The sequence below is a fragment of the Perognathus longimembris genome, chromosome 28 (genome assembly GCF_023159225.1).
Source record: "Perognathus longimembris pacificus isolate PPM17 chromosome 28, ASM2315922v1, whole genome shotgun sequence".
Classification (NCBI taxonomy): domain Eukaryota; kingdom Metazoa; phylum Chordata; class Mammalia; order Rodentia; family Heteromyidae; genus Perognathus; species Perognathus longimembris.
Window position 1 is genome coordinate 25,811,523 of NC_063188.1, and position 23,961 is coordinate 25,835,483.

Below are 23,961 nucleotides of genomic sequence, written 5' to 3' on the forward strand. Positions count from 1 at the left end.
AGGTAGTTGGAAAACTAGGAAAGGCCTGAAGTAGGGGATCTGGATTTAGGAGTCAGAGTTATCTAAGGTGATAAGTGGCCAATAGAGGTGAGAGATTCTAGGATTACAATGTTCTTTGATACCACTAAATACAATCATGATCTAGTGGCAGTGAAGATTCTGCAGTACAAAGGATTCTGAATTAAATGAAATATTTAATTTCCAAGCTGGGTGAAAGACCACCTACATCTAACTAATGAACAGCAGGAGAGTTGTCTGCTTAGAAAGCTGATAAACACAGAGCTTAGCTTCAAACAGAGCTGAGGGATATGTACTGGCTGCCAATGAGATATATTAAAAAAAAACACATTGGTATTTTAAGATTAAAAACAAGATCAAAACAAAAGATACTGGGAGTCAAGGAATTCCTTGGAGGGTAATTGAAGAACCTATTTTCTCATAGAAACCCCTAGAAACCTCACCTCCCAAGGCTCAGGCAATCTAAGGTTGTTCAGAACAGCTGAAACAGACTTATATTCTACTCACAAATGGGGGGAAAGTATAGATTGGAGACAATTTCCTTTCCTTTCATGAAGGCCACATTCACTTCAGGCAGGAAATGACTGGGTGAATTTCAGCAGAGTATACTGCCAGTATGGAAAACTCAAGCCAAAAAACACAAAAATTTTTCTCAATTACCTAAGTAATCCAAGCCATGACAGGTATTATGCCTGAAGTATCTTAGATAATTATAGCTGTCCTAACTTTGCCTGTATCACTGACAAACTCCACCTTAAAGGAGCTTACTGAATATATGTCTCTGGAAGTGAATTTCCCCGAATTTATTTACCTATACAAGGACTACAAATGTACAGCACAGCTCCCCATTGAACATGTGTCTTGTCTGTGGCACCAGAGAAGGCAAGCCATTGCCATATAGAGCAATCCTAATGTTCATCCATACTCTTCTTTCTGTCTTACCCACACAGTGGAATGTGAAGAGGAACTGACCAAAGTGCCTCAGCCTCCAAGTCTTTCACTTCTGAAGCCTCTAAATGCAATGTTAAGACATACGACCTTTCCAGATAGTTCAAAGTTTGAGCATCCCCTTCAGTCAGCCAGTGTTTCAATATTCCCTAAGACCATTGGTTAAAACACACACACACACACACACACACACACACACACACACACACACACACACACACACACATCAACCACCCATGATTCTCCACACCGAGCTTTGGCCAAAAGAGAAAGCTGAAATCATGGTGGGTTGGCAGTTCACTTAGGAAAGGTACTTGCTACATTCAGCATCCATTACTCTGTGGCCACACTGTCTTCCATGATAAATATCAAATTCAATTGTTGTGCTTAAAACTTCATTACAATGTTCATCTTTCCCTCACTGTAGTTCACTGATAAACAGCTCAAACATAAAACATAAAATCCGTTCAGTTTCATGACCACAAAAACACTACACCACAAGTTTACAAAGGTACTGGATTTCATTTCAACCACAGTCAATTGCCTCCTTTGTGTACAATTAAAGAGGCTGACATGTCCAATTAAGGCACAATCATGGAGAGGAAATCAAAGGCTCAGACATGCTTGGAACAAGTACATTTCTAAATGAATATCTTCAAACTGACATTCCTGAGGCTGACTAGTCTACTTTTTACAAATAATCACACAACTGGGCACTAAAGCAAAATAATACTATTGGGGGAAAGAGAAAAATTAAAATCAATTTCTCCCAAATAATTTATTTTATTTGACATGTTTATTAAAGAAAAATGTTAACATTATTTGGATCCTATCGACTTTTTTTCAATTTCACACCAAATATAAAAATTCAAATAGAAGGCTGGGAATATGGCCTAGTGGTATACATGAAGCCCTGGGTTCGATTCCTCAGCACCATATATATAGAAAAATCTGGAAGTGGTGCTGTGGCTCAAGTAGTAGAGTGCTAGACTTGACGAAAAAGAAGCCAGGGACAGTGCTCAGGCCCTGAGTTCAAGCCCCAGGACTGGCAAAAAACAAAACAAAAAGAAATTCAAATAGAGAACTGTATGGAACAAAACCAGAATAAAATCAGATTTTTTTCCCCAAGTAATCTATATTGTCATAAGATATCTTTACTAAGGAAAAATATAGTCTTTATGTAGTATTTGTCTATTTCAAAGAAAACTGGAGATTTTAAGTGGAAATCTCATGTAGAAAAGAGGAACCAAAAAAATTCTGCCCCTCCAAATAGTTTTAATTTTTCATGAAATCGTTTTGGTTAAGAACCCTGCATGTATAGCCCCCAAAAACATAAAATACCTAGGAATAACCTTAACCAAAGAAGTGAAAGACCTCTTTGAAGAGAACTTTAAAAGCTTGAAAAATGAAATTAAGTCAGAACTAAGAAAATGGAAAAACCTCCCATGCTCCTGGATTGGGAGGATTAATGTAATCAAAATGGCAATATTGCCAAAGGCTATCTACAAATTCAATGCAATACCCATTAATATCCCAACACCATTCTTTAATGAAATAGAGGAAGCAATCCAGAAATTCATATGGAACAATAAAAGACCTAGAATAGCAAAAACACTCCTAAGCAGAAAGAACAGTGCTGGAGGAATTACAATACCCAACTTCAAGCTGTATTATAAAGCTATAGTAATAAAAACAGCTTGGTATTGGCACCGGAACAGGCCTGAAGACCAATGGAACAGAATTGAAGACCCAGAATTAAACCCACAGAACTATGCCTACTTAATCTTTGATAAAGGAGCTAAAACAATAGTATGGAAGAAAGATAGCCTCTTTAACAAGTGGTGCTGGCAAAACTGGCTCAACACATGCAACAAACTAAAACTAGATCCTTATATATCACCCTGCACCAAAATCAATTCCAAATGGATTAAAGACCTTGAAATCAAAACAGGCACCCTGAAGACACTAAAGGAAGGAGTAGGAGAAACACTTGGGCTCCTTGGCACAGGACAGAACTTCCTTAACAAAGACCCTGAAATGCTACAAATCAAAGAAAGGTTGGACAAATGGGACTGCATCAAACTCCAGAGCTTCTGCACGGCAAAGGACATAGCTCTCAAGATAAACAGAAAGCCCACAGACTGGGAGAAGATCTTTACCGGATATTCAACAGACAAAGGCCTCATCTCTAAAATATATGCAGAACTAAAAAAATTACCTTCTTCCAAAACAAAACTGCAAAGAACCAATAGCCCCCTCATCAAGTGGGCTAAAGACTTACAAAGAAATTTCTCTGATGAGGAAATGAGAATGGCCAATAGACATATGAAAAAATGCTCTACATCACTGGCCATAAAGGAAATGCAAATCAAAACAACATTGAGATTCCATCTCACCCCAGCAAGAATGTCATATATCAAGAAAACTAATAATAACAATTGTTGGAGGGGATGTGCCCAAAAGGGAACCCTACTTCATTGTTGGTGGGAATGTAAACTGGTTCAGCCACTCTGGCAAGCAGTATGGAGATTCCTCAGAAGGCTCAATATAGAACTCCCTTATGACCCAGCAGCCCCACTGTTGGGTATCTATCCAAAAGCCCACAAACAAAATCACAGTAATGCCACCAGCACAACAATGTTCATCGCAGCACAATTTGTCATAGCGAGAAGCTGGAACCAACCCAGATGCCCCTCCATAGATGAATGGATCAGGAAAATGTGGTACATTTACACAATGGAATTGTATGCCTCTATCAGAAAGAATGACATTGTTCCATTTGTAAGGAAATGGAAGGACTTGGAAAAAGTTATACTAAGTGAAGTGAGCCAGACCCAAAGAAACATGGACTCTATGGCCTCCCTTATTGGGAATAATTAGTACAGGTTTAGGCAAGCCATAGCAGAGCATCACAAGGCCCAATAGCTATACCCTTAGAAACACATAAGATGATGCTAATTGAAATGAACTCCATGTTATGGAAACAAGTGATATATCACAGTTGTAACTACTTTCAACGTCCTATGTGTATGTGTAGTTTCTATTATTGATAATGTTTTGTATCACCTTCCTATGTTTGTACCTACACTATCTCTGTAATCTTATCTGAGTATATTGGAAACCGTGTTTACTGGTATTGGAAGTAGGAAATTCAAAGGGAATACCAAATTCGAGAGACACAGGGTAAAAAAAGAGAAATAACTACAAAAGCAATACTTGCAAAACTGTTTGGTGTAAGTGAACGGAACACCTGGGGGGGGAGGGAAAGGTGGGAGGGAGGGGGGCATGAGGGACAAGGCAACAAACAGTACAAGAAATGTATCCAATGCCCAACGTATGATACTGTAACCTCTCTGTACGTCAGTTTGATAATAAAAATTTGAGAAAAAAAAAAGAACCCTGCATGTAATAATTACATACTGTAAACTTTTTCCATTCAAATAAGTCAGAGAATTAATTAGAAAATGCCATGGAATTAAGTCTAATAGTTTATAAATACAAATGCCTTACTACAAAAAGTAACTAACATTCATGAATGAGGTTAAAGTGCACATAAACATACACTTTGTTGTACCACTCTTCAGGTAAAATTGGATTTAGCCAGACATGAAAATTATTCCAGTTCTACATGTCCACATCAAATGTGGAAAATAAACATCTCATTTGATTCAGTATTTCCCGCCCCCCCCCCCCCCCCGGTTCCGGGAATTGAGGATCTTGCATTCTCACTTGGCTTTTTCACTCATGACTGGCACCCTACCCCTTGAGTCACACCTCTGCGTCTGTCTTTTTTTCCTGGTTATTTAGAGATACAAAGTCTTACAGATTTTCCTTCACAAGCTGGCTTCAAACCATAATCCTCAGATTTTGCCTTCTGAGTAGCTAGGATTACAGGCATGAGGCACCAGTACCCAGCTGACTTAGCATTCTTTACACTGTAGTTTCACAGAACATTGAAATCATCTCTAAGCATTCTTTAGTTTATCCATATTGAGAAGCAAGCAAGATAAGAATTAAGAGGGCTGGGGATATGGCCTAGTGGCAAGAGCGCTTGCCTCGTATACTTGAAGCCGATTCCCCAGCACCACATATTTAGAAAATGGCCAGAAGTGGCGCTGTGACTCAAGTGGCAGAGTGCTAGCCTTGAGCAAAAAGAAGCCAGGGACAGTGCTCAGGCCCTGAGTCCAAGGCCCAGGACTGCCCCCCCCCCCAAAAAAAAAAGAATTAGGAAACCCAGAAAATACACACACAAGCACACACACACACACACACACACACACACACACACACACACTTTGCCCTATACTATTTTCTTAAGTGACAGTCCTTGAATGAGACAAATATGAAAACCTGTGATCCCCCACTAAAGAAAATATAAACGATTTCAATAGTTCACAAGTGTCATTTATCTGAATAAGCAACAGTTCTTTCTGGGATTCTTTAAAAGAATATAATACCTGAACTACTGGGTCCAAAGCAAGAAGATTGTGTCTTCCTTCTCTTCTATTGAGTTTGTTTAGTTGTTCTGTTTCGCTTCCATACTAAAATTAAAGCATACAATATCACTTCATTTCCTTCATAGCAGTATTAAATGCCATTTAAATATATAGCTTATAGGAAACGTGCAGTTGGACACAAGTATATCATCTTCCATTTTCTTTGCCAGTCTTGGAGCTTGAACTCAGGGCCTGGGAACTGTCCCTGAACTTTTGTGCTCAAGTCTAGTGCTTTACCACTTGAGCCATGGCTCCACTTTTGTTTTTTTGGTGGTTAGTTGGAGATAAAAGAGTCTCATGGCCTTTCCTGCACAAGCTGGCTTCAAATCACGATCCTTAGATCTCAGCCCCCTGAGCAGCTAGGATTACAAGGATGAACCACCTACACCTGGCTCACTTTCCATTTTCATATACTTCAGTTAGGTGAAGGATGTCTTCTTGGGTGGGGAGTTAAATATCACCCACCACTATGATCCACAATAAGGTATATACTTTCTGTGTACCTCTTCATAATATCATATACTGACTACAAGTTTGTACTCTGTAGAAAGTATAAAAAAGAAATTTAGCCAGATGCTGGTGGCTCATGCCTGTAACCCTAGTTACTCAGAAGGTTGATATCTGAGGACTGTGGTTGGAACCTAGCAGGGGCAGGAAAGTCTATGAGACTCTTATGTCCAATAAACTCATGTAAAACATCATATTGTACATATGCATAGTGTCAGTTACTACATGTTTTATATAATTTTGATCCCATCCCTGTAGGAACCACATAATGGACTACACAGTCTGGGGTTACAAGATCACCTGAGAGTAAGTGATGGTTTGAATATAAACCATCCTCTGTAGGCTCAAGTGTTGAATCCTTTTTTTTTTTTTTTTTGCCAGTCCTTGCCTTGGACTCAGGGCCTGAGCACTGTCCCTGGCTTCTTCCCGCTCAAGGCTAGCACTCTGCCACTTGAGCCACAGCGCCGCTTCTGGCCGTTTTCTGTATATGTGGTGCTGGGGAATCGAACCTAGGGCCTCATGTATCCGAGGCAGGCACTCTTGCCGCTAGGATATATCCCCAGCCCCAACCCTTTGTTTCTTGCTGGTGGCATTATTCTGGGAAATTGTGGGAACTTTAGGAGGTAAGGCCTAACAGGAAAGAGGTCACTCTAAGTGTGCCTTTGAAGGTTACTTGGCCCACACACTTCCTGTTTCACTTGCTTTGCTTTGCTAACAAGCATGGGTTAAGGAAGCTGTTCTGCTACTCATTCCTATGGCCATGATAGTCTGCCCAAGTGCATGTGGCCAAGTGATCATGCTCTGAAACTATGAGGAAAATAATTCCTTTCCTTCGCTTTCCCTTCTCCCCCTTCCTTCCCTCCCTCCCTCCCTCCCTTCCTTCCCTCCCTCCCTCCCTCCCTCCCTCCCTCCCTCCCTCTCTCCCTCCCTCCCTCCCTCTCTCCCTCCCTCCCTCCCTCCCTCCTTCCCTCCCTCCCTCCCTGTGCCAGTCTTGGGACTGGAACTCAGAGCCCAAGATGCTGTCCCTGAGTTTTTTATCTTGAGACTGGCACTCTACCACTTGAGCCACAGCTCCATTTCTGGCTTTTTGCTGGTTAATTGGAGATAAGAGTCTCACAGACATTCATGCCTGAGAAGGCTTTGAACCTTTATCCTCAGATCTCAGCCAACTGAGCAACTACAGTCAGCCACCACCAATGACTGGCTCTTCCTTACTAACTTCTTTATAACAGGTATTTGGTAACACAGATGATAAAACTAACTAATACAAGATTTAAGTAAAACCTCTAAAATTGCTTAAAGTGTAAACAAGAACTTAAAATAGGAGTACATTTAAAAACAGGAAAAAAGGATCCGATAAGTTTGTGTTACTCAATAATCCAGGAAGAGAAATAATGTAAAATCATACATAGGCGTGACCAGGATTTAACAAGTTGGTTGTAACATTCTAACTGATAATACAGAGCACATAGAGTAAATATATATCCTATTAAGGTATGCAAAGTAATTACATCTACATTTTCAAAAATTGCTTCATTTCAACCTCTAAAGAAGACAAAAAGAGGGCTGGAAATATGGCCTAGTGGCAAGAGTGCTTGTCTCGTATACATGAAGCCCTGGGTTCAATTACCCAGCACCACATATATAGAAAACGGCCAGAAGTGGCGCTGTGGCTCAAGTGGCAGAGTGCTAGCCTTGAGCAAAAAGAAACCAGGGTTAGTGCTCAGGCCCTGAGTCCAAGGCCCAGAACTGGCCAAAAAAAAAAAAAAAAAAAAAGAAGACAAAAAGAACACATACTGTGTGCTCATCAAAATCCTTATCTGATGAAATTATTCATATACATATATTTACATATATGATTTCCATAGGAAATTCACATATATGTCATTTGATTGAATATCAAGTACATGATCTGTATCATTAGCCCCTTGCAAGAATATTTTATGAATAACAGAGTAATCAAACTGAATAAAAACTAGTAGAGAAAGCTAATCAAGTCATAAAAACCTAGAAGTACTTCCTAGTGTCTAGGAAAAAAAAAATTCTTGTTAGTCGGCAAGTCTATCTTTGGTGATGTAACTTTTCTTTTACAATCTCTGTTCCACCAGTGTGCTGTGGTTTTTCACTCAAAACTGATATTGCCAAATGGAATCCATCATTAAAACTTTTATAGCTAGCCCTGCATTGTCTCAGTTGAAGGCAAGTTGCCCTAAGAACCACATACCTTCATCAGTTCCGGATGCATGCTCCTTTCCAAACTGGCTTTTCCTTGGCTGTGAGTTTCATCATCTGTAAATTCATTAAAAGCAGATGTTCCAAACCATTACTAATCACCTAAGAGGGCTACGCTATCTCTCCCACCCCATCCTCTCCTACTAAATTCTGCAAAGAATTCTGGTTATGAAAGCACAAGGGAAAACTTTAATGGTCTTTTGAAAATCTGCCATGAATTTCTTATCCGTTTCAGTTTGGTCATATTTCATGTGTTAGAGCCCATGGAGCACCAACTCTTTCAAAAAGTCTATCAACCTCCACAGTCACTTTTAATGAAGAAGCAGGTCAGCCTTCAAGACGAAGAGTTCTATATTCACCCCTGCACAAAAGACATTCCTATGGATCAAAGATAAGGGCTTCCCTTCAAATAATGAATCATTTAAAAATTCTGACCTTGAGTAGTTTCTACTGTTTCCTTTTTCTCTTGCACTACATTTTCAGTATTGACCTGAATAATCTTTCTCAAAATTATCATCCATTCTTCCATTTCCTGCTCCGTTTCAGCTGCCAGATAATAGCTGCACCTATCTAACATCTTCAGTTCAAAAGCATAACGGCGCATTCTGGGGCACTGGGAGAGGGAAAATAAGAGAAAGTATGTATTCAATTCATTAGAATGATTTGCAATTCATATATTTTATTGGTCTATGTATTTTTACCTCAGCTCAGCACATAGGTGTGCGAAATACTTTTGTCTTTCACCAAGGAATAGATACTCCTAGACAGTGAAAGACTGTATCATACATATGCTTGTTGATCCCTTCAGGATTATGATTTAGTGAGTAGGTGCTATCATTTCCAGCTCATGGAATCCCTCACATTTAGAAAATCAAACTAGCACCCACAAAATAAGCATTTTTTTCACTATTTCTACCTTGTTAAAACTTGTCTTTGCATTTTGACAAGCTTCAGCTGGGCACTGGTATCTCACACCTATAATCCTAGCTGAGATCTGAGGATCACACTCATTGCCAGCCCAGGTAGGAAAGTCCTTGAGAGTCTTATTTATCTCAATTGGCCACCAGGAAATGGGAAGTGGCGTTGTGGCTCAAAGTAGTAGAGTGCTAGCCTTGAGTGGAAAAGCTCAGGGACAGCACACATGTCCTGAGTTCAAACACACACACACACACACACACAAGTTCAAATGTGATCTGAAACAAATATAGGAGTAATTTTAGATCACATGCTATAGATGTTTGACTCGCTTTAACACACATAATATCAGATGTATTACAGTAGCATAAAAATCATAGTTGTTAATTGTTAAATTAGTTAATTTAATTTAAATTAGTTAAATTGTGATTCTCAGTAAAATACTTAGAAGTGGCCTATGTGGTATATTCATACACAAGGGAAATAGAAGCTTTCTCTTGTCTTCAAATATAATATCCCTGGGGCTGGGAATATGGCCTAGTGGTAAATTGCTTGCCTCGCATATGTGAAACCCTGGGTTTAATTCCTCAGTACCACATCTATACAAAAAGCTGGAAGTAGTGCTGTGGCTCAAGTGGTAGAGTGCTAGCCTTGAGCAAAAGGAAGCCAGCGACAGTGCTCAGGCCCTGAGTTCAAGCCCCAGGACTGGCAAAACAAAACAAAACAAAACAAAAAAACAAATATAATATTCCACTCTTACTTTACCATGTTCTGTCATGACAAAAGAAATGCCATACTATCCTCTGCCAAGTACTTCATTAATTTCAAGGAGGGTTGAGAAATCAATAATTCTTCACTACACAGTCACTATTCAAGAAGGAACTAAGAAAGCTTCTCCTCATCTTTAAAGCACAGAAAAAAGATAACATTTAACTATGGTGGCAAATAAAAGGACTTACATATTAGAAAAGATTTGGGAGGGAAACTCATAAATAGATAATTGTGGGAGCAGTACAAAGAAAGGCTAATATAGACTAGGCATAATTGAGAATATCCAAAAATTGTATGTGGCATCTATCTTCCAGTAAAATAAGAAAGCTCTTATTATATTAGAAAAGAATGTTTGTGCTCAATAATACATCACTTGCTAGGCATGCTCAAATCCGTGGTTTTGGAGCAAAACAAAAATAAAAAGCACTTACATAAGTATTTATACTATTAAAAGTGTTTTGTGGGACTGGGAATGTGGCTTAGTGGTAGAGTGCTTGCCTAGCACTCTGAGGCCCTGGGTTTGATTTCTCAGTACCACATAAACTAAAATAAATAAGCAAGAAAATGAATAAAATGATCCCTTAAAAATGTTTTTGTACTTTTGGGGGGTTTTATTTTGCTACTTTTATTCATATATATGTGTATAAATACATCATATATACATTATGTGTAGATACACTATATATTGTATAAATATATTATTCATACATTATATACATGCATTATATAATATATTTATATAAAATATATAATACATTTATATTTTGGTCATATTCATCTCTGCAATACTACTATTTTCTGTTTTTGTATTTTAACCTCATGATAATCTTATTTAATATCATATATAGTCCTTATCAATCCTACTTTGCAATTATGAAAAATAAGATTTAGATAAATTTCTAGGTGCAGTAACTCATATCTAGAATCCTAGCTACATGGGCCATTCAAGTTTGGAAGATTGAGGCTTGAGGCCAATCTGGGCAAAATGTTAGTGAGATCCTATCTTAAAGAATAAACTGGGCTAGGCACAATACTCAAGCCTGCAATCCTATCTATTCAGGAAGGAGAGATTGTGAGGATTGTGAGTCTAGGCAAAAATTCATGAGACCCCTTACAATCCTAACCCGTCATCCCAGCGAGGACTGTGGTTCCAGGCTAGCTTGAAAAGTTTTTGAGACTCTATGTCAAGAAAAGAAGGAGCATGGTGGTATGTGCCTGTCATCCCAGTCATAGCAGGAAATGTAAAGTACAAGTGTCACAGTCCGGGTACACAGTTGTACAAAAAGTGAAATCCTATCATAAAATAACTAGTGTGAATGAAAGGGCTATGGCTGTGGCTAAAGTGCTAGATTGTATGCCCAGCAAGTGTATGGCCTGAGCTCAAAGCTCAGTGCTGCAGAAAGTGAATAAGAGAAAGCAAAGGGCAGGGCAGGGCAGCTAGACTATGGAGATGAAGTGGTATATTGCTTCCCTACTAAGCATGAGGCCCTGAATTCAAACCCAAATATTTCCAAACAACAAAAAAGAAATATTCATGTAAATTGATTATGTTAAAGTAATATGTCCTGCCTTCCAGTCAGTCCTATGCTCCTTCTAATCGACAGACTGTGGCAGTCTAGCTATTTAATAATGGCTCCTCTTTCTTGGTCAAATGACTGCATATTCACGTAATCTCTCTGATCTGTATTCCCTACTCTCATTTTCTATACCTTCTCAGCAGCACAGATCAATAAGCATTTCTTAAGTCCCTATCGTATGAGCATGGCTAATTACTGTAGGAGCTACAGAAATAAATCAGACACCGTTTTGTAATCCAAAAAATAAAATGAAAGAACCACAAATTCAAGAGCAAGTCAATTATAAGCTAGAGGAAGAGAAAGGGATAGCATAAAAAAGGGGGAACTTAATTCTTCTTGGGGAGCATTAGAGGAAAGAAATAAGAACATGATTCACATAGTAGTGACACTTAAGGTGAGTCTTTAAAAGATAAGGATCAAATAAGAGGATGGGAAATAATGAAAGTAGAAAAAATAGTAAGGAAAGCCAAGTACATGCATAACTCCAAGGAGTGAGTAGCTTCGTGTTATCAGTGTACAGACTACAGAAAAGGAGGCAGGGAACATGAGACCGGACAACAGGGGAAAGTCAAACCATAGTGGACCACAGTGTCAAGGTAAGAACTTTTTTGTAAGGTAAGAACTTTTGATGTCTCTCTATAAAACACTAAATCAAGAGCATTAAAGGTTTTGAGAAGACAAGTGAGGCACTCAATGTGTGACTGAGGAAGATAATAGGCAGGACTCTAGGACAAAGGGAATAAGGGAAAACTAGAAGAAGAAAAAAGACAACAGAAATGGGAAGAAAACAAGAGATTCAAGAGGCACTTTGGAGACAGAGTCAAAAGAACCTAATACAATTCCAGGGGGTTGAGAGTGTCGGCACTGGAACCTGAACTCAGGGCCTCATACCCTTGGCTTGGCTTTTTCACTCAAGCTAGTACTCTAACACTTCAACAGTACCTGCACTTAAAGCTTTTGCTGTTTAATTACAGATAAGAGTCTCACAAACCTTTCTGCCTTGTGTGGCTTTGAACTGAGATCCTCAAATCTCAGCGTACTGTGTAGCTAGGATTAGGCATGAGTCACTAGCATGTGGCTTTAATAAAGCTTTAAGTATTGGTTCTGAGTGTGAGTGTAGCACTGAAGAGGATTCTGAGGTTGTTCAGATGCACAGAGATGCATTAAGAGGGAGAAAGTGCTGAGGTTCTCGTTCTGTCTGTCTCTCTGTCTCATGCACTCTATCACTGAAGCCACTGTACCAGCTCCTTTTTTGCATTAGTTATCTTTGAGATAGCGTGTCATGCTTGAACCACTGTACCCAGCCTGAAGTTCATAACAGTTCACCAGTAACTCTCTTGGAAGAAGAAAAGGCTGTTTTGATAGCCTTACCTGAACAACATCAATGCAGGAATCGAAGAAGATGCAATCTTTAGGGTCTTGTTGACTTTTGTCATCTTTATAGAAATGGAGATAGTAAGAACCCTCCACAAGTCGAGACAAGTAAAAATATCGTCTCTTGAATACCTGTATTGGAAAATCCAGCAAAGATACAGTTCTTACCCATTGCATATAGACTGTTTCTTTGGACTAAAAACAATAAAAGGCTTGCCAGCCATTGTGTGCAGTGTTTAGACAACCCTGAAAAGTTGTTAAAATTATGTTTATCATCATTCTTTGCTTTTCTAAAAATGATAGTAGAAATTCAAGTAATCTGTCCTCAGAAAATCAAATACATATAGAAGGGAAGTACCAAAGATTTACTTTAAATTTTACCGAGCAGTTTGATATCTGAATCACTAACTTTTCTATCTTGCAGTTTCATCAGGACCTACAGCATCTTTTCCCATTTAATTGTGAACCTTGACTGGATTCTTTCACTTGTGTTTTTTTTTGTTGTTGTTGTTGTTGTTTGTTTTGGGGTTTTTTGTTTTGTTTTGTTTTGCCAGTCCTGGGGCTTGAACTCAGGGCCTGAGCACTGTCCCTGGCTTCCTTTTGCTCAAGGCTAGCACTCTACCTCTTGAGCCACAGCGCCACTTCTGGCCGTTTTCTGTATATGTGGTGCTGAGGAATTGAACCCAGGGCTTCATGTATAAGAGGCAAGCACTCGGCACTAGGCCATATCCCCAACCCTCTTTCACTTGTTTATATCACCACAAATCCAAATTTACATAAGAATACAGACATTGCATATTTACATCTCACCTGCACATCATACTGCACTCACCAGTGTAACAGGGCCCGTCACGCTTAAAGTCTACTTATAGTGACTTCCCAGTGAAGCACAGTACCATCTGTTTGAAATGAGAAATTCACAATAGCTAAGGAGTGCTCCACTACTATAACTCACAGCAAAGCAAAGCCCATAGGAATGAGGAAAAAGAGGAAAACTGCCGGATTCCTCTCCCCTCCAAACAGTCCTGGAGTCTAATAAGTAAGCAAAGGGGATTAGGAGCTATCTGATGAATTGATGTTTCTTCCAATAAGTCATAAGCTGCAGGCTGTTGTCAAACATTCGTTATAGTAGAAGGTAGGATTTATTCCTGTTGCAATTCTTCAGGATGATGGATATAAAATCACTCTGGGATGGTAGTCCAAACAGAGACCAAAAATATAGACTACAGTACTAGCAATATAGAGGAAATACATCTTCCCAAAATTTGGCTTTAAAATTTAAGCTTGTCAAAAGCTGAGTGCTAGTGCCTGTAATCCTACTTGGGAGACTGATATTTGAGGATTGACATTCAAAGCCAGCCTAGGCAAGTCCATGAGACTCTCAAACAGTTAGGAAGGAGAGAGAGGAGAGGGGAGGGGAGGGGAGGGGAGGGGAGGGGAGGGGAGGGGAGGGGAGGGGAGGGGAGGGGATGGGAGGGGAGGGGAGGGGAGGGGAGGAGAGGAGAGGAGAGGAGAGGAGAGGAGAGGAGAGGAGAGGAGAGGAGAGGAGAGGAGAGGAGGAAGGGAAGGGAAGGGGAAGGGAAGGGAAGGGGAAGGGAAGAAAAGAAAGAGTTTAAGTGGTACAGGAAAAAAGAAATGGTCAGGGATAGCACACAGGCCCTGAGTTCAAACCCTAGGACTTGCACACACACAAAACAGATTTAAGTTTTCCATAAATCACCCATCTGATTATTCGATATGATCTATGACTATACTGAGGACTTTAATCATGAAATGAGTATTGTTTGGCTAGATCATTCTTGCAACACACTTTAACTTCTACCAAAGTATCTGGAACACCAACAATTTTATTTCCTTATAGCATAAGCAAGCAAAATATGTAAACATGTTAGGAAATATTTCTTTCTCTCCTGCTTTCTAACTTGTGATCTACCTGCTCCCAAGTGTTGGGGTTAAAGGTATGTGCCATCATGTCTACCTAAGAGGTATTTCTTTTTACGAAAAAAAGGTAAAAATAATAATGCTGGTAGATATTTTTAACTTCATTATTGTTGATTTTTGAATGAATGACAAAATTACCAGTGTGAAGCATATCCTAACAGGATACCAAAAATGCTTCTGCTTCTATTTTAGGGAGTAGTCATGTAGAATATCAGGACTGGAGACTTGGTTGAAGTAGTATGCCAGCGTTAGCAAGAAAGCCAAGTGAAAGCCCGAGGCCTTGAGTTTAAGCCATAGTACTGGCACATGCATGTGCACACACATGCACATACACACACATATAAGGAGAGAGTCAGGCACCAGTAGCTCATACCTGTAACACTAGGTATTCAGGAGGCTGAGATCTGATGATTACACTTCAAGGTTGGCTGGGGCAAAAAACTCTGTAAGACTAATCTCCAATAAACTACCCCCAAAAAGCCAGGAGTGGAGCTGTGGCTCACATGGAAGAGTGCTAGCATTGAGCAAAAAGAGGTTTATGGATAGTGCTTAGGCCCTGAGTTCAAGACCTTGAGCCAAAATAAAAAGAGAATATCAGCTTTCTTTTCAATGTTGACTAAATGTTACTTTATTAGGGTATAAAGGTATGGAAAATATGTGTGTATTTATAGCTTTCATATGTTTATATAGACATTGAATGTCCTTTATCTGAAATTCTTGGGAACAAACTTTTCAGATTTTGAAACAGTTGCATAAGTTAATTTGCCTGTTGAATTTCCCTAAGAAAGTTATAACAATAACCAGTCTGGATTTTCACCTTAGGAATAGTCAATCTGTAGCTCATAGATGTTTGATAATATATAGTCTTGTATTAAGTTCACATTCAAGTTTACAAGGAAAAAACTCTAGATTAATATATAAGAAAAAGGTTAATCATAATAGTTATTATGTTTATTTTCATGACAATGATTCACATTTGTTATTAAAATGACAGTACCAGAAGACCCACAATTACTGAGCTCACTTAAAATGAACATACATTTTGAACACTTATTTGATGCAAAACCACTTTTTAAAAATCATCACAATTATATATGATGAAAATTAGAATGCATTTCTGAGGCAAAAGAATAAGAAAAACCTGTAACTTGCTTAGAATTTGAATTATCATCAAATCTAAAGCTTAAAGCCTGAAGCTTCAGTGATGTAACTGGTAAAATCTATGTGCAATGCTTCTCACATGTACAAGTGAGGAAGATGGAAATAGATAGAAAGGAATATGAAATTCAGTTCAATAGTCCCTCCTAACATTGCAACTGTGTCTAAATGCAACACTGAGATGAATGGGGGACAAAAGTATGATGCCTGAAGGAGCTTTGGAAAGAGCAGATGCCTTGCTGAGGATCTTGGTACTCAGCCAGGAATTCTGGCTAACCAGCAGTGAAATTGTCCTCAATGCTCTGCTTTTCTTAGTCTTTTCACTTGTAAAATCATGGCCCCACAGCAGATGAGCTTACAGCTCATTTTATTCATGATCTATAAATTTATGGAATTTCAAGAAGGAACATAGTAGCCTCACGGTCAGAAAGCTACCCTCCCTAAGAGATGGCTCAGCATTAGAAGCCTGTGGTTTGCATAATAAAGATGGTGTCTCATTATGTTACCTAGGCTAGCCTTAAAACTCCTGGGCTCAAAGGATCCTCAGACTCCTGAGTAGCTGAGAAAACATAGATGTATACCACTATGCACAGCTGAGGAACTGTTTTTAAAATTTTACTATGCAAAAATAAATAAATAAATAAAGATTTACTATGCAAAAATTAGACTCTGCCCAATGGATTGGAAGATCTATTAAGCTCTCGTCTCATTCAAAAATTTTATGATACATGGGCTGGGGATATAGCCTAGTGGCAAGAGTGCCCCAGCACCACATATACAGAAAACGGCCAGAAGCGGCGCTGTGGCTCAAGTGGCACAGTGCTAGCCTTGAGCGGGAAGAAGCCAGGGACAGTGCTCAGGCCCTGAGTCCAAGGCCCAGGACTGGCCAAAAAAAAAAAAATTATGATACATGATGTGTTTGAATTAAAACTTCTAGCAAACTTTAAATGGGCCTTTTTCAAAAAAGAAAGGGTATCCTAAATCTCTGATATGAAATTAAAAGAGAAATATGAAATAAAACCTCCCTGATATTTTTGAAACTTTCCCAAATGTGGCTATTTAGGATACAGATCTCTGTTCTTTTATATTTCAGAAAAGAGGAAGTATTAAAATAATAACTATGTGGAACAGTGGCCATTATTCTATATCATACTTTCTTTTCTTTTTCTATATCATACTTTCAAACTGAAGATCTCAAGCAAAAGCTAATTAATTCTCTTAATGTCGTTCAGGACTAAGTATCATTAGTCACATTTTGCCTAGGAACAAACTGAGGCCCAAGAGCCTATTGAAATATACACAGAAATGACTCTGGTAGAACTGGCATCAGAATCATGTGAAAGCAACAGAGAGATTCTTGCCCAACCCCTCCAATGAGGCCTACAATATGAAGAGTAGGAGGGAGGGAGTGACGGGGGAAGGTTAGCAAATGGGTATTCAGTTAATGGTTGTATAGGAATAAGAAGTTCTAGCGTGTTATTGTACAGCAGAATGACTATAAATAGCAATATACTGTGTATTTCCAAAAAAGCAAGATGAAAAGATTTTCAATGTTTTCACCATAAAGAAATTATAAATGAATAGATATGTTTAACCTGATTTAAACATAACACAACTTATACACGTATGTAAACATCATATGGTATCCTATTAAATATGCACAACTTGTAGGATTTATGTGCCAGTTAAAAACTAATCTAAAAATAAAATCCTACTTATTGCCTGTTTATGATGGGAATTTGGTTTACTTCTTGGACTTTGATTTCATGCTGTCCCAAATACACTGGTTTATCGGCCTTTTCCTCATACATCCAAAGTGAGCTCCTTTGGGCCTTTGCATTTCCTGTTCCCGCAGCCTGGGATCCCTCTCCCAGGCGTATTCACACACTTCACTCTGAGCATGTTTCAGGTCTTTGAGTCTCACCTCCTTGGAGAGGTCTGTGGACGCACCTATCCTCGTTAGAGCATTGTTTTATCTTTTTCATACTTGTTACTCATCTATCTCATTCTTTATGTATTGTGTTTCTAGGTCATTCAGGTCCATGTTTCATCTATTGCTCTAAGTCCGCAGCAAAGCGTGGACTCACTAACACTTTGCAAAATAAAAGCCAAGTAAATAATTCATCCTCCAGCAGATTGTTCAGTGGCTTCATCCAACAGAATGGTGCTTATAACAGTCACATTTTTTTCCTCCTTTTTGCCTTCATTATTTTTCCTAGGGAGTACAGCTGACAATCCTCACCTTACTCAGTGAGGAACATAGATCCACAAGAGTAGCTCTATCAGACCACCCAGGAGACTAAAATGGGGAGGAAGCCAAGACAGTTCTGTGGGATGAGGCCACACCAGGTCTGCTATTTGGAGACAACATTTGGAAAACTTTCTGGAACCAGAGCAAAAGGCCTTTTGGTGTTCCATTGCATCAAAAATGGAAGCAATGCAGAAAAGCTAGAACACTTCACACTCAGAGGGACAGTTTTTAAAAGGCATTTTAAAGCAAAACTCAGTACTTACCTATGTGTGCTATCCACAGGGTCAATGACATCTACTTGACCAATGTCTCAAACAGAACAGAATGGCAGGGATAGCAAGAGAAGGGAGAGAGCCAGAGAGCAATAGACATGTGGCTCTCAAAACTCTTATAAGCAAAGATGAAAGAAACAGTGGGGACGAAAACTCCAAGCTTATAAGACTGTCAGGAACTTTGTCCTTCACAACTCCTACCACTAGGTTGACAACCTAATGTATTGCTCTCTCTCTCCATCATAACATTCCATAGTTCTACCAAGTTTTATTAGATTAATCTTCTCTCAGGAAAACTGGGCTTAAAAAAAAGACCTTTACTGAAATAATTCTACTACATCTGCACATTGGAGATTTTTTTAAACTTTAATTTGAAGAGAAGTCGAATAGGATATGACTATAATCTACCCTTTTCTCTTTGCAGATGGGTTACTTTTGCAGATTTATTTCTGCATGGATGATCCTGCTCTGGTTTCAATGAGGCTGTTATTCACATGATAAGGATCACAAATCAGGTCTGTCATTCAAGGCACTTCTACAATTCACTTACTATAAGGACATTGGCTAACATTGTGGAGTGCCTTCTGCCTTACAGTCTCTGGATAAGTGTTTTGTTCATTCTATATCATTTAATTCTCAAGATCTTATGCTATCATTATGATCATCATGTCTATGGTACAGAAGAGAAACTGAGGCAAGGGGAGATTCTAAAGGAGAAGGCACATTTGATCTCCCATGAATAACACACCTGCTGTCTACATATTGTCTCTACATTCATATTCTTTCTGATTCTCTTTCCTTTAAGACTCTTCCTTCCTTTTTGTGCTGATGGTAGCTTTTGAACTCAAAGTCTCCCACTCTTGCTTGGTGTTTTCACTTAAGGCTAGCACTCTATCACTTGAGCCATATCTTCACTTCTAGATTTTTGCTGCTTAACTAGTGATAAAAGGTTCATGGGGCTTTTCTGCCAGAGCTAGCTTCAAAATGGGATCCTCAGATCTCAGTCTTTTAAGGAGCTACGATTACAGGTGTGAGACACCAGTGCCTGGCAAGATTCTTCCTTCTTCTAACCCCAAGCCATAATAGTCTGGACTTACATGCTATCAGCTTTAAACAACTAATTTTTATTGTAGACCTAACCTCCCCAATGAGCTTAAGCTCTACAGGAAATACTTCTATCATTCTATAATACTAACACCTTGTACTAATAAAGTACATGATATTTACTTGGTGATGAATTTGTTGATTTCTAGTACACAGAAATCACCAAGTAAATGGGTTTTAATGAGTGATCATTGAATGGGAGAAAACCACACCCACACCTAAACCAGTAGAAATTCCTTATGTACAAGAAATGAAAAGAAATGTACTCATTACCTTACTTATGTAACTGTAACTCCTCTGTACATCATCTTTACAATAAAAAATTCAATTTAACAATAAAAAACATTTAAACATACAACTTACTCTAAAAGGTACCAAGTATCCTGATTTTATTTCCTATGACCCTATAAAGGACCTGCAAGGCCAATATCAAGGCCCAGTGCATCAAGGACACTGAGATAAAATATGAAGAAAGCAGCTTGGCTTCTGTGGGTTGTTATTTGACAATTAGTCATGATTAATACCCAGATCCTACTGCAGCTGCTTCCTGGTGAGTCTACGTGAGTTTGCAGGGTCTCTCCAAGCTTGGATTTTCTGATAAGCAAAGGTTCTTTGCTCTTAACTCTGTAAGCCCTGGTGCTGTAGTGCTAGTTAGTAATGCTACTAAAGTTTCCCACCAGTGTGGGCTGGCTATTATAGCAAGCAGGAGACTCCAGCAGTGCCAATGATACATCTACCTCCAGTATTGCGCAAGTGACTCAGATCATAGCACACCTGAGTCATCTTCCATTTCCTTTTGAGATTCATTCACATTGTTCACTTTGAAGATTCACATAGTACCAAAAAACCTAAAGAAAATTTTCTTTTCAACATGTGTCTTGTCAGCCCTTGGCCTCAGTCCTGCCTCTGCCTTTCCACGTGGGCTCAAGTGCACATGTCACCAGAAGACTTAACTTTTCTCCTATGCCTGAACCAGCATTAGGTTGAAACAAAGAATTTATGTGGCCCTCTACTCTAACAGGGCACCCTAGTTCCTCAAGACATCTTGGTTCATAGACCTGGCCTTCTGCTTTGGGCTCTAGTCTAGCAACTGCAAAATGACTACTCACTTCTATCCTTTAAACATATCCTCACATGCCCTCTGTTTATACAGAAAGAAAATGTGGTACTATTTATTAATCACTCCAAGTTTGAACTAACTCCAATAATATCAAACTACGAAATAGTTAAAATGCAATTCAGATAAGCAAAAGCAACCATGACAAATTCTCTCAGAATGCTTCAAAGGAACCTTCCTTTCATGTGTATTCTAACTGTGACAAATCCTGAAATACAATATTCCTGCTTTGACTTACAAGGTGAAACCAGGAGAGTATAGGATATGCGAGTATATAGCGCCCAGAAGTATAAAATGTAGACCCACAATCCACAATGGAGGACAGTGATAAATGATATCCATAATCAGAAACAATTCCCAAAACTCATTGTGGCCTTTACATTCCAAAACATCCCTATTAATTTTGCCTACTGTCTTATAAAGCTTTAAGAATAAATAAATGTCTTTTGTGCTGTATGAATTATATGGCACACACAAAAGCCTCAAAGTGGCCAAAATATGAGCAGCTAGGGGCAGAAAGAGAAGAGACAAAGTACGCTTGGTCAACAGTGGCACAACAATTAATCACCTCAAAACAAATGGCCATGGGGACCACGTGTTTGCCGGAATGCTTCAGAGCCACTAACCATTTGATGAATTTATGATTCCTGCCTGGTCCCCATAAGTGCTAGCACTTGAAACTTCAGATATAAATAATACAGAAGCTGAATAATCAATCTTTAACTAAATGATTATATTAGTCATTTTTATTGCTAGTAAATTACCACAAATGTGGTGGCTTAAAATAAAATAGATTTATGGTGTCATAGTTCTATAGGTTAGAAGTCTACCATGGGTCTCACTGGGTTAAAATCAAGGCAGAGGAGAATCCATTTCTAATTCATTGCCTTTTTTTTTTTTTACCAGTCCTGGGGCTTGAACTCAGGGCCTGAGCACAGTCCCTGGCTTCTTTTTGCTCAAGGCTAGCACTCTGCCACTTGAGCCACAGCATACTTCTGGCTTTTTCTATATATGTGGTGCTAAGGAATTGAACCCAGGGCTTCATGTATATGAGGCAAGCACTGTAGCACTAGGCTATATTCCCAGCCCAATTCATTCCCTCTTCTGGCTAGAAGAAGCTGTCCACCTATCTTAGACTGTGACTCCATCTCCAAAGTCATCTATATAATACAGCCTCTCTTTCTCTGGCCTGGCTCCATTCTCATGTCTCTTACTCTGCCTCTCTCTTCTACTTAATCAGGATCCTTGTGATCACATCTGGCTCACCTGGAAAATTCAGAATGACCTCCCTATCAGCTCACTAGCAACTTTCATTCCCCTTTTGCATGTGTATATAAAGGGAACAAACACAGGTTACAGAGATTAGGCTCATTAACTTTCTACCATATCACCTAATCAATTTCAGAAGTTATGAAAGAAGGGTATTTTTTAACAAGTGACTAGATTTTTATTTATACTATATGGGCTCCTTAAAATGGAAAAGTTGGGACTGGGAATATGGCCTAGTGGGAAGAGTGCTTGCCTCGTATACATGAAGCCTTGGGTTCAATTCCCCAGCTCCACATATGTAGAAAACGGACAGTAGTAGCTCTGTGGCTCAAGTGGCAGAGTGGCTCGTATTTAGGTACAAGATGTAAAGAGGAAGCATCCTAGAAGTTGGCTTCATTATCTTGGGGCTTGAAGATGAATGTGAGGATAAGACATAGCCCCTAAAGGGAAAGCATTGGGGAAAATATCCAATTAAGATCAAATTTGAGTCTTCTTTTGGATGACATGCATGGTTTCTGCCTGCAGGCTATTTGAAAGACAGAATGACCTTCAATACTTAATCGAAGTGTAAATCATCCTCAGCATACCACATAATCTCATACTGAATATCTGAAACAGCAGTTATAGCTGTTATCAAGGAATAATTTGTTTTTCTGCTCAGTCTTCAAGTTGCTTATTAGCTATTCTTTTGGATCTCCATGCCTCTTCACTCCTTCCTGAACAAAAGCCAACCCCGCATCCAAGATATATGTGATTAACCCCTTTTAACATTTCTACTTTTATCTCATACAAATCCCTTTTACACACTCACTATCTTGGCCAAACAAACATTTTCTAAATAGATTTCTGACCACCCTAAAGCATGTTCTGTGTAGAAGTTAATGTGGTATATTTCTTATATAGTTTGGAGTTTCTCACAGTGATTAGCACTTAATATGCACCTAGTTAGTATTTGCTAAAACAATGGATTGCCCTATCCTTCCACTCATTAATTCCTTCCCACATATGAATCTCTGATGCCCTTTTTTGAAAGCTAGTTTCTTTATTCAACTGACAGCCTCCTCCTTAAGCTTCCTAATTCAGATGTTAATAACTGCATTACATATCTTTTTAAGGGTATGCTTCTAAATTTAGGATTAGAAGGTTCCAATTTTTTATGTATGTGTGAGAATCCTCTCAATATTTTTTCTTTTTTTCCCCCCTTGATGCCAGCCAGTATTGAGGCTTGAACTTTGGGGCCTCTTGCTCTCCTTAGCCCCTGGATGGCACTCTACCACTTGAACCACACTTCTGTTTAATAATTTTCTAGACTCATTGTAACAAACACTTCTCCAAAGAGACTACAACATCAAAATCCTTAAAATAATGGAAAAATATCGTAACTTCTTACCTTCATGGTAGCTGTGATGGCATTATTTATATTTGCTTTATGTAACCAGCCTTGTTTTATGTCACTGCCCCTTGTAGAACTAAAAAATGGATCCTGAAATACAGTAAAAAGCCATGGGTAAAACAGTAGCCATTTAATTAGTCAACAGGGACACAGACTAGACCCTGCCCTCACTTCCTAACTAATTCATAAATCGGCACCCACCTCAGCACAGATTTAAAATCATTAAGCAACTATAAAATGAAAAGCCCTCTGCTGTGTACACAGTAGGCACTTAATAGATACTGAATTGAACAGGCTCATATCTCAGAAAGCCTGTGCATTATGCAGTCAAACCTGACCACGAAGTGTAGTCCTAAGAGGGATCTTTAGGCAAGAGAATCTAGATGATTCACCATACCACATGTCCAACGCAAGTTAAACAACTCTACAAACCTAGCCTACAGGTACAGGAGCATGTTTACATATAGATCTGACCATTTCACTTGATTTTTTTTTCTAAACCCCATTTGGAAAGGTAACAATATTTTAAACTTTAAAAACCACTCAATTCATTCAAAGCTGGCCATAGAGCATTCAAAAACAACTCATCCAGTATCTCTTCTCAAGGAATTCTCTTCA

The 23,961-nt window shown here is 38.9% G+C and overlaps 1 protein-coding gene across 4 annotated transcripts in view; it reads right to left on the reverse strand.

Moving 5' to 3' along the window:
* Positions 1 to 23,961, reverse strand: part of Dock11 (dedicator of cytokinesis 11) — a 132,317-nt gene that overhangs the window by 103,006 nt on the left and 5,350 nt on the right. For 3 of the 4 annotated variants that reach the window (XM_048336314.1, XM_048336315.1, XM_048336313.1), the window contains exons 6-10: positions 23,341 to 23,433; positions 12,836 to 12,970; positions 8,637 to 8,814; positions 8,194 to 8,258; positions 5,424 to 5,507 (exon numbers count right to left, since the gene is read on the reverse strand). In XM_048336314.1, the coding sequence (XP_048192271.1) occupies positions 5,424 to 5,507; positions 8,194 to 8,258; positions 8,637 to 8,814; positions 12,836 to 12,970; positions 23,341 to 23,433 (555 nt within the window). Of the gene's footprint in view, positions 1 to 5,423; positions 5,508 to 8,193; positions 8,259 to 8,636; positions 8,815 to 12,835; positions 12,971 to 23,340; positions 23,434 to 23,961 lie in introns of those variants that run through there. The other variant, XM_048336316.1, reaches the window with a different exon arrangement.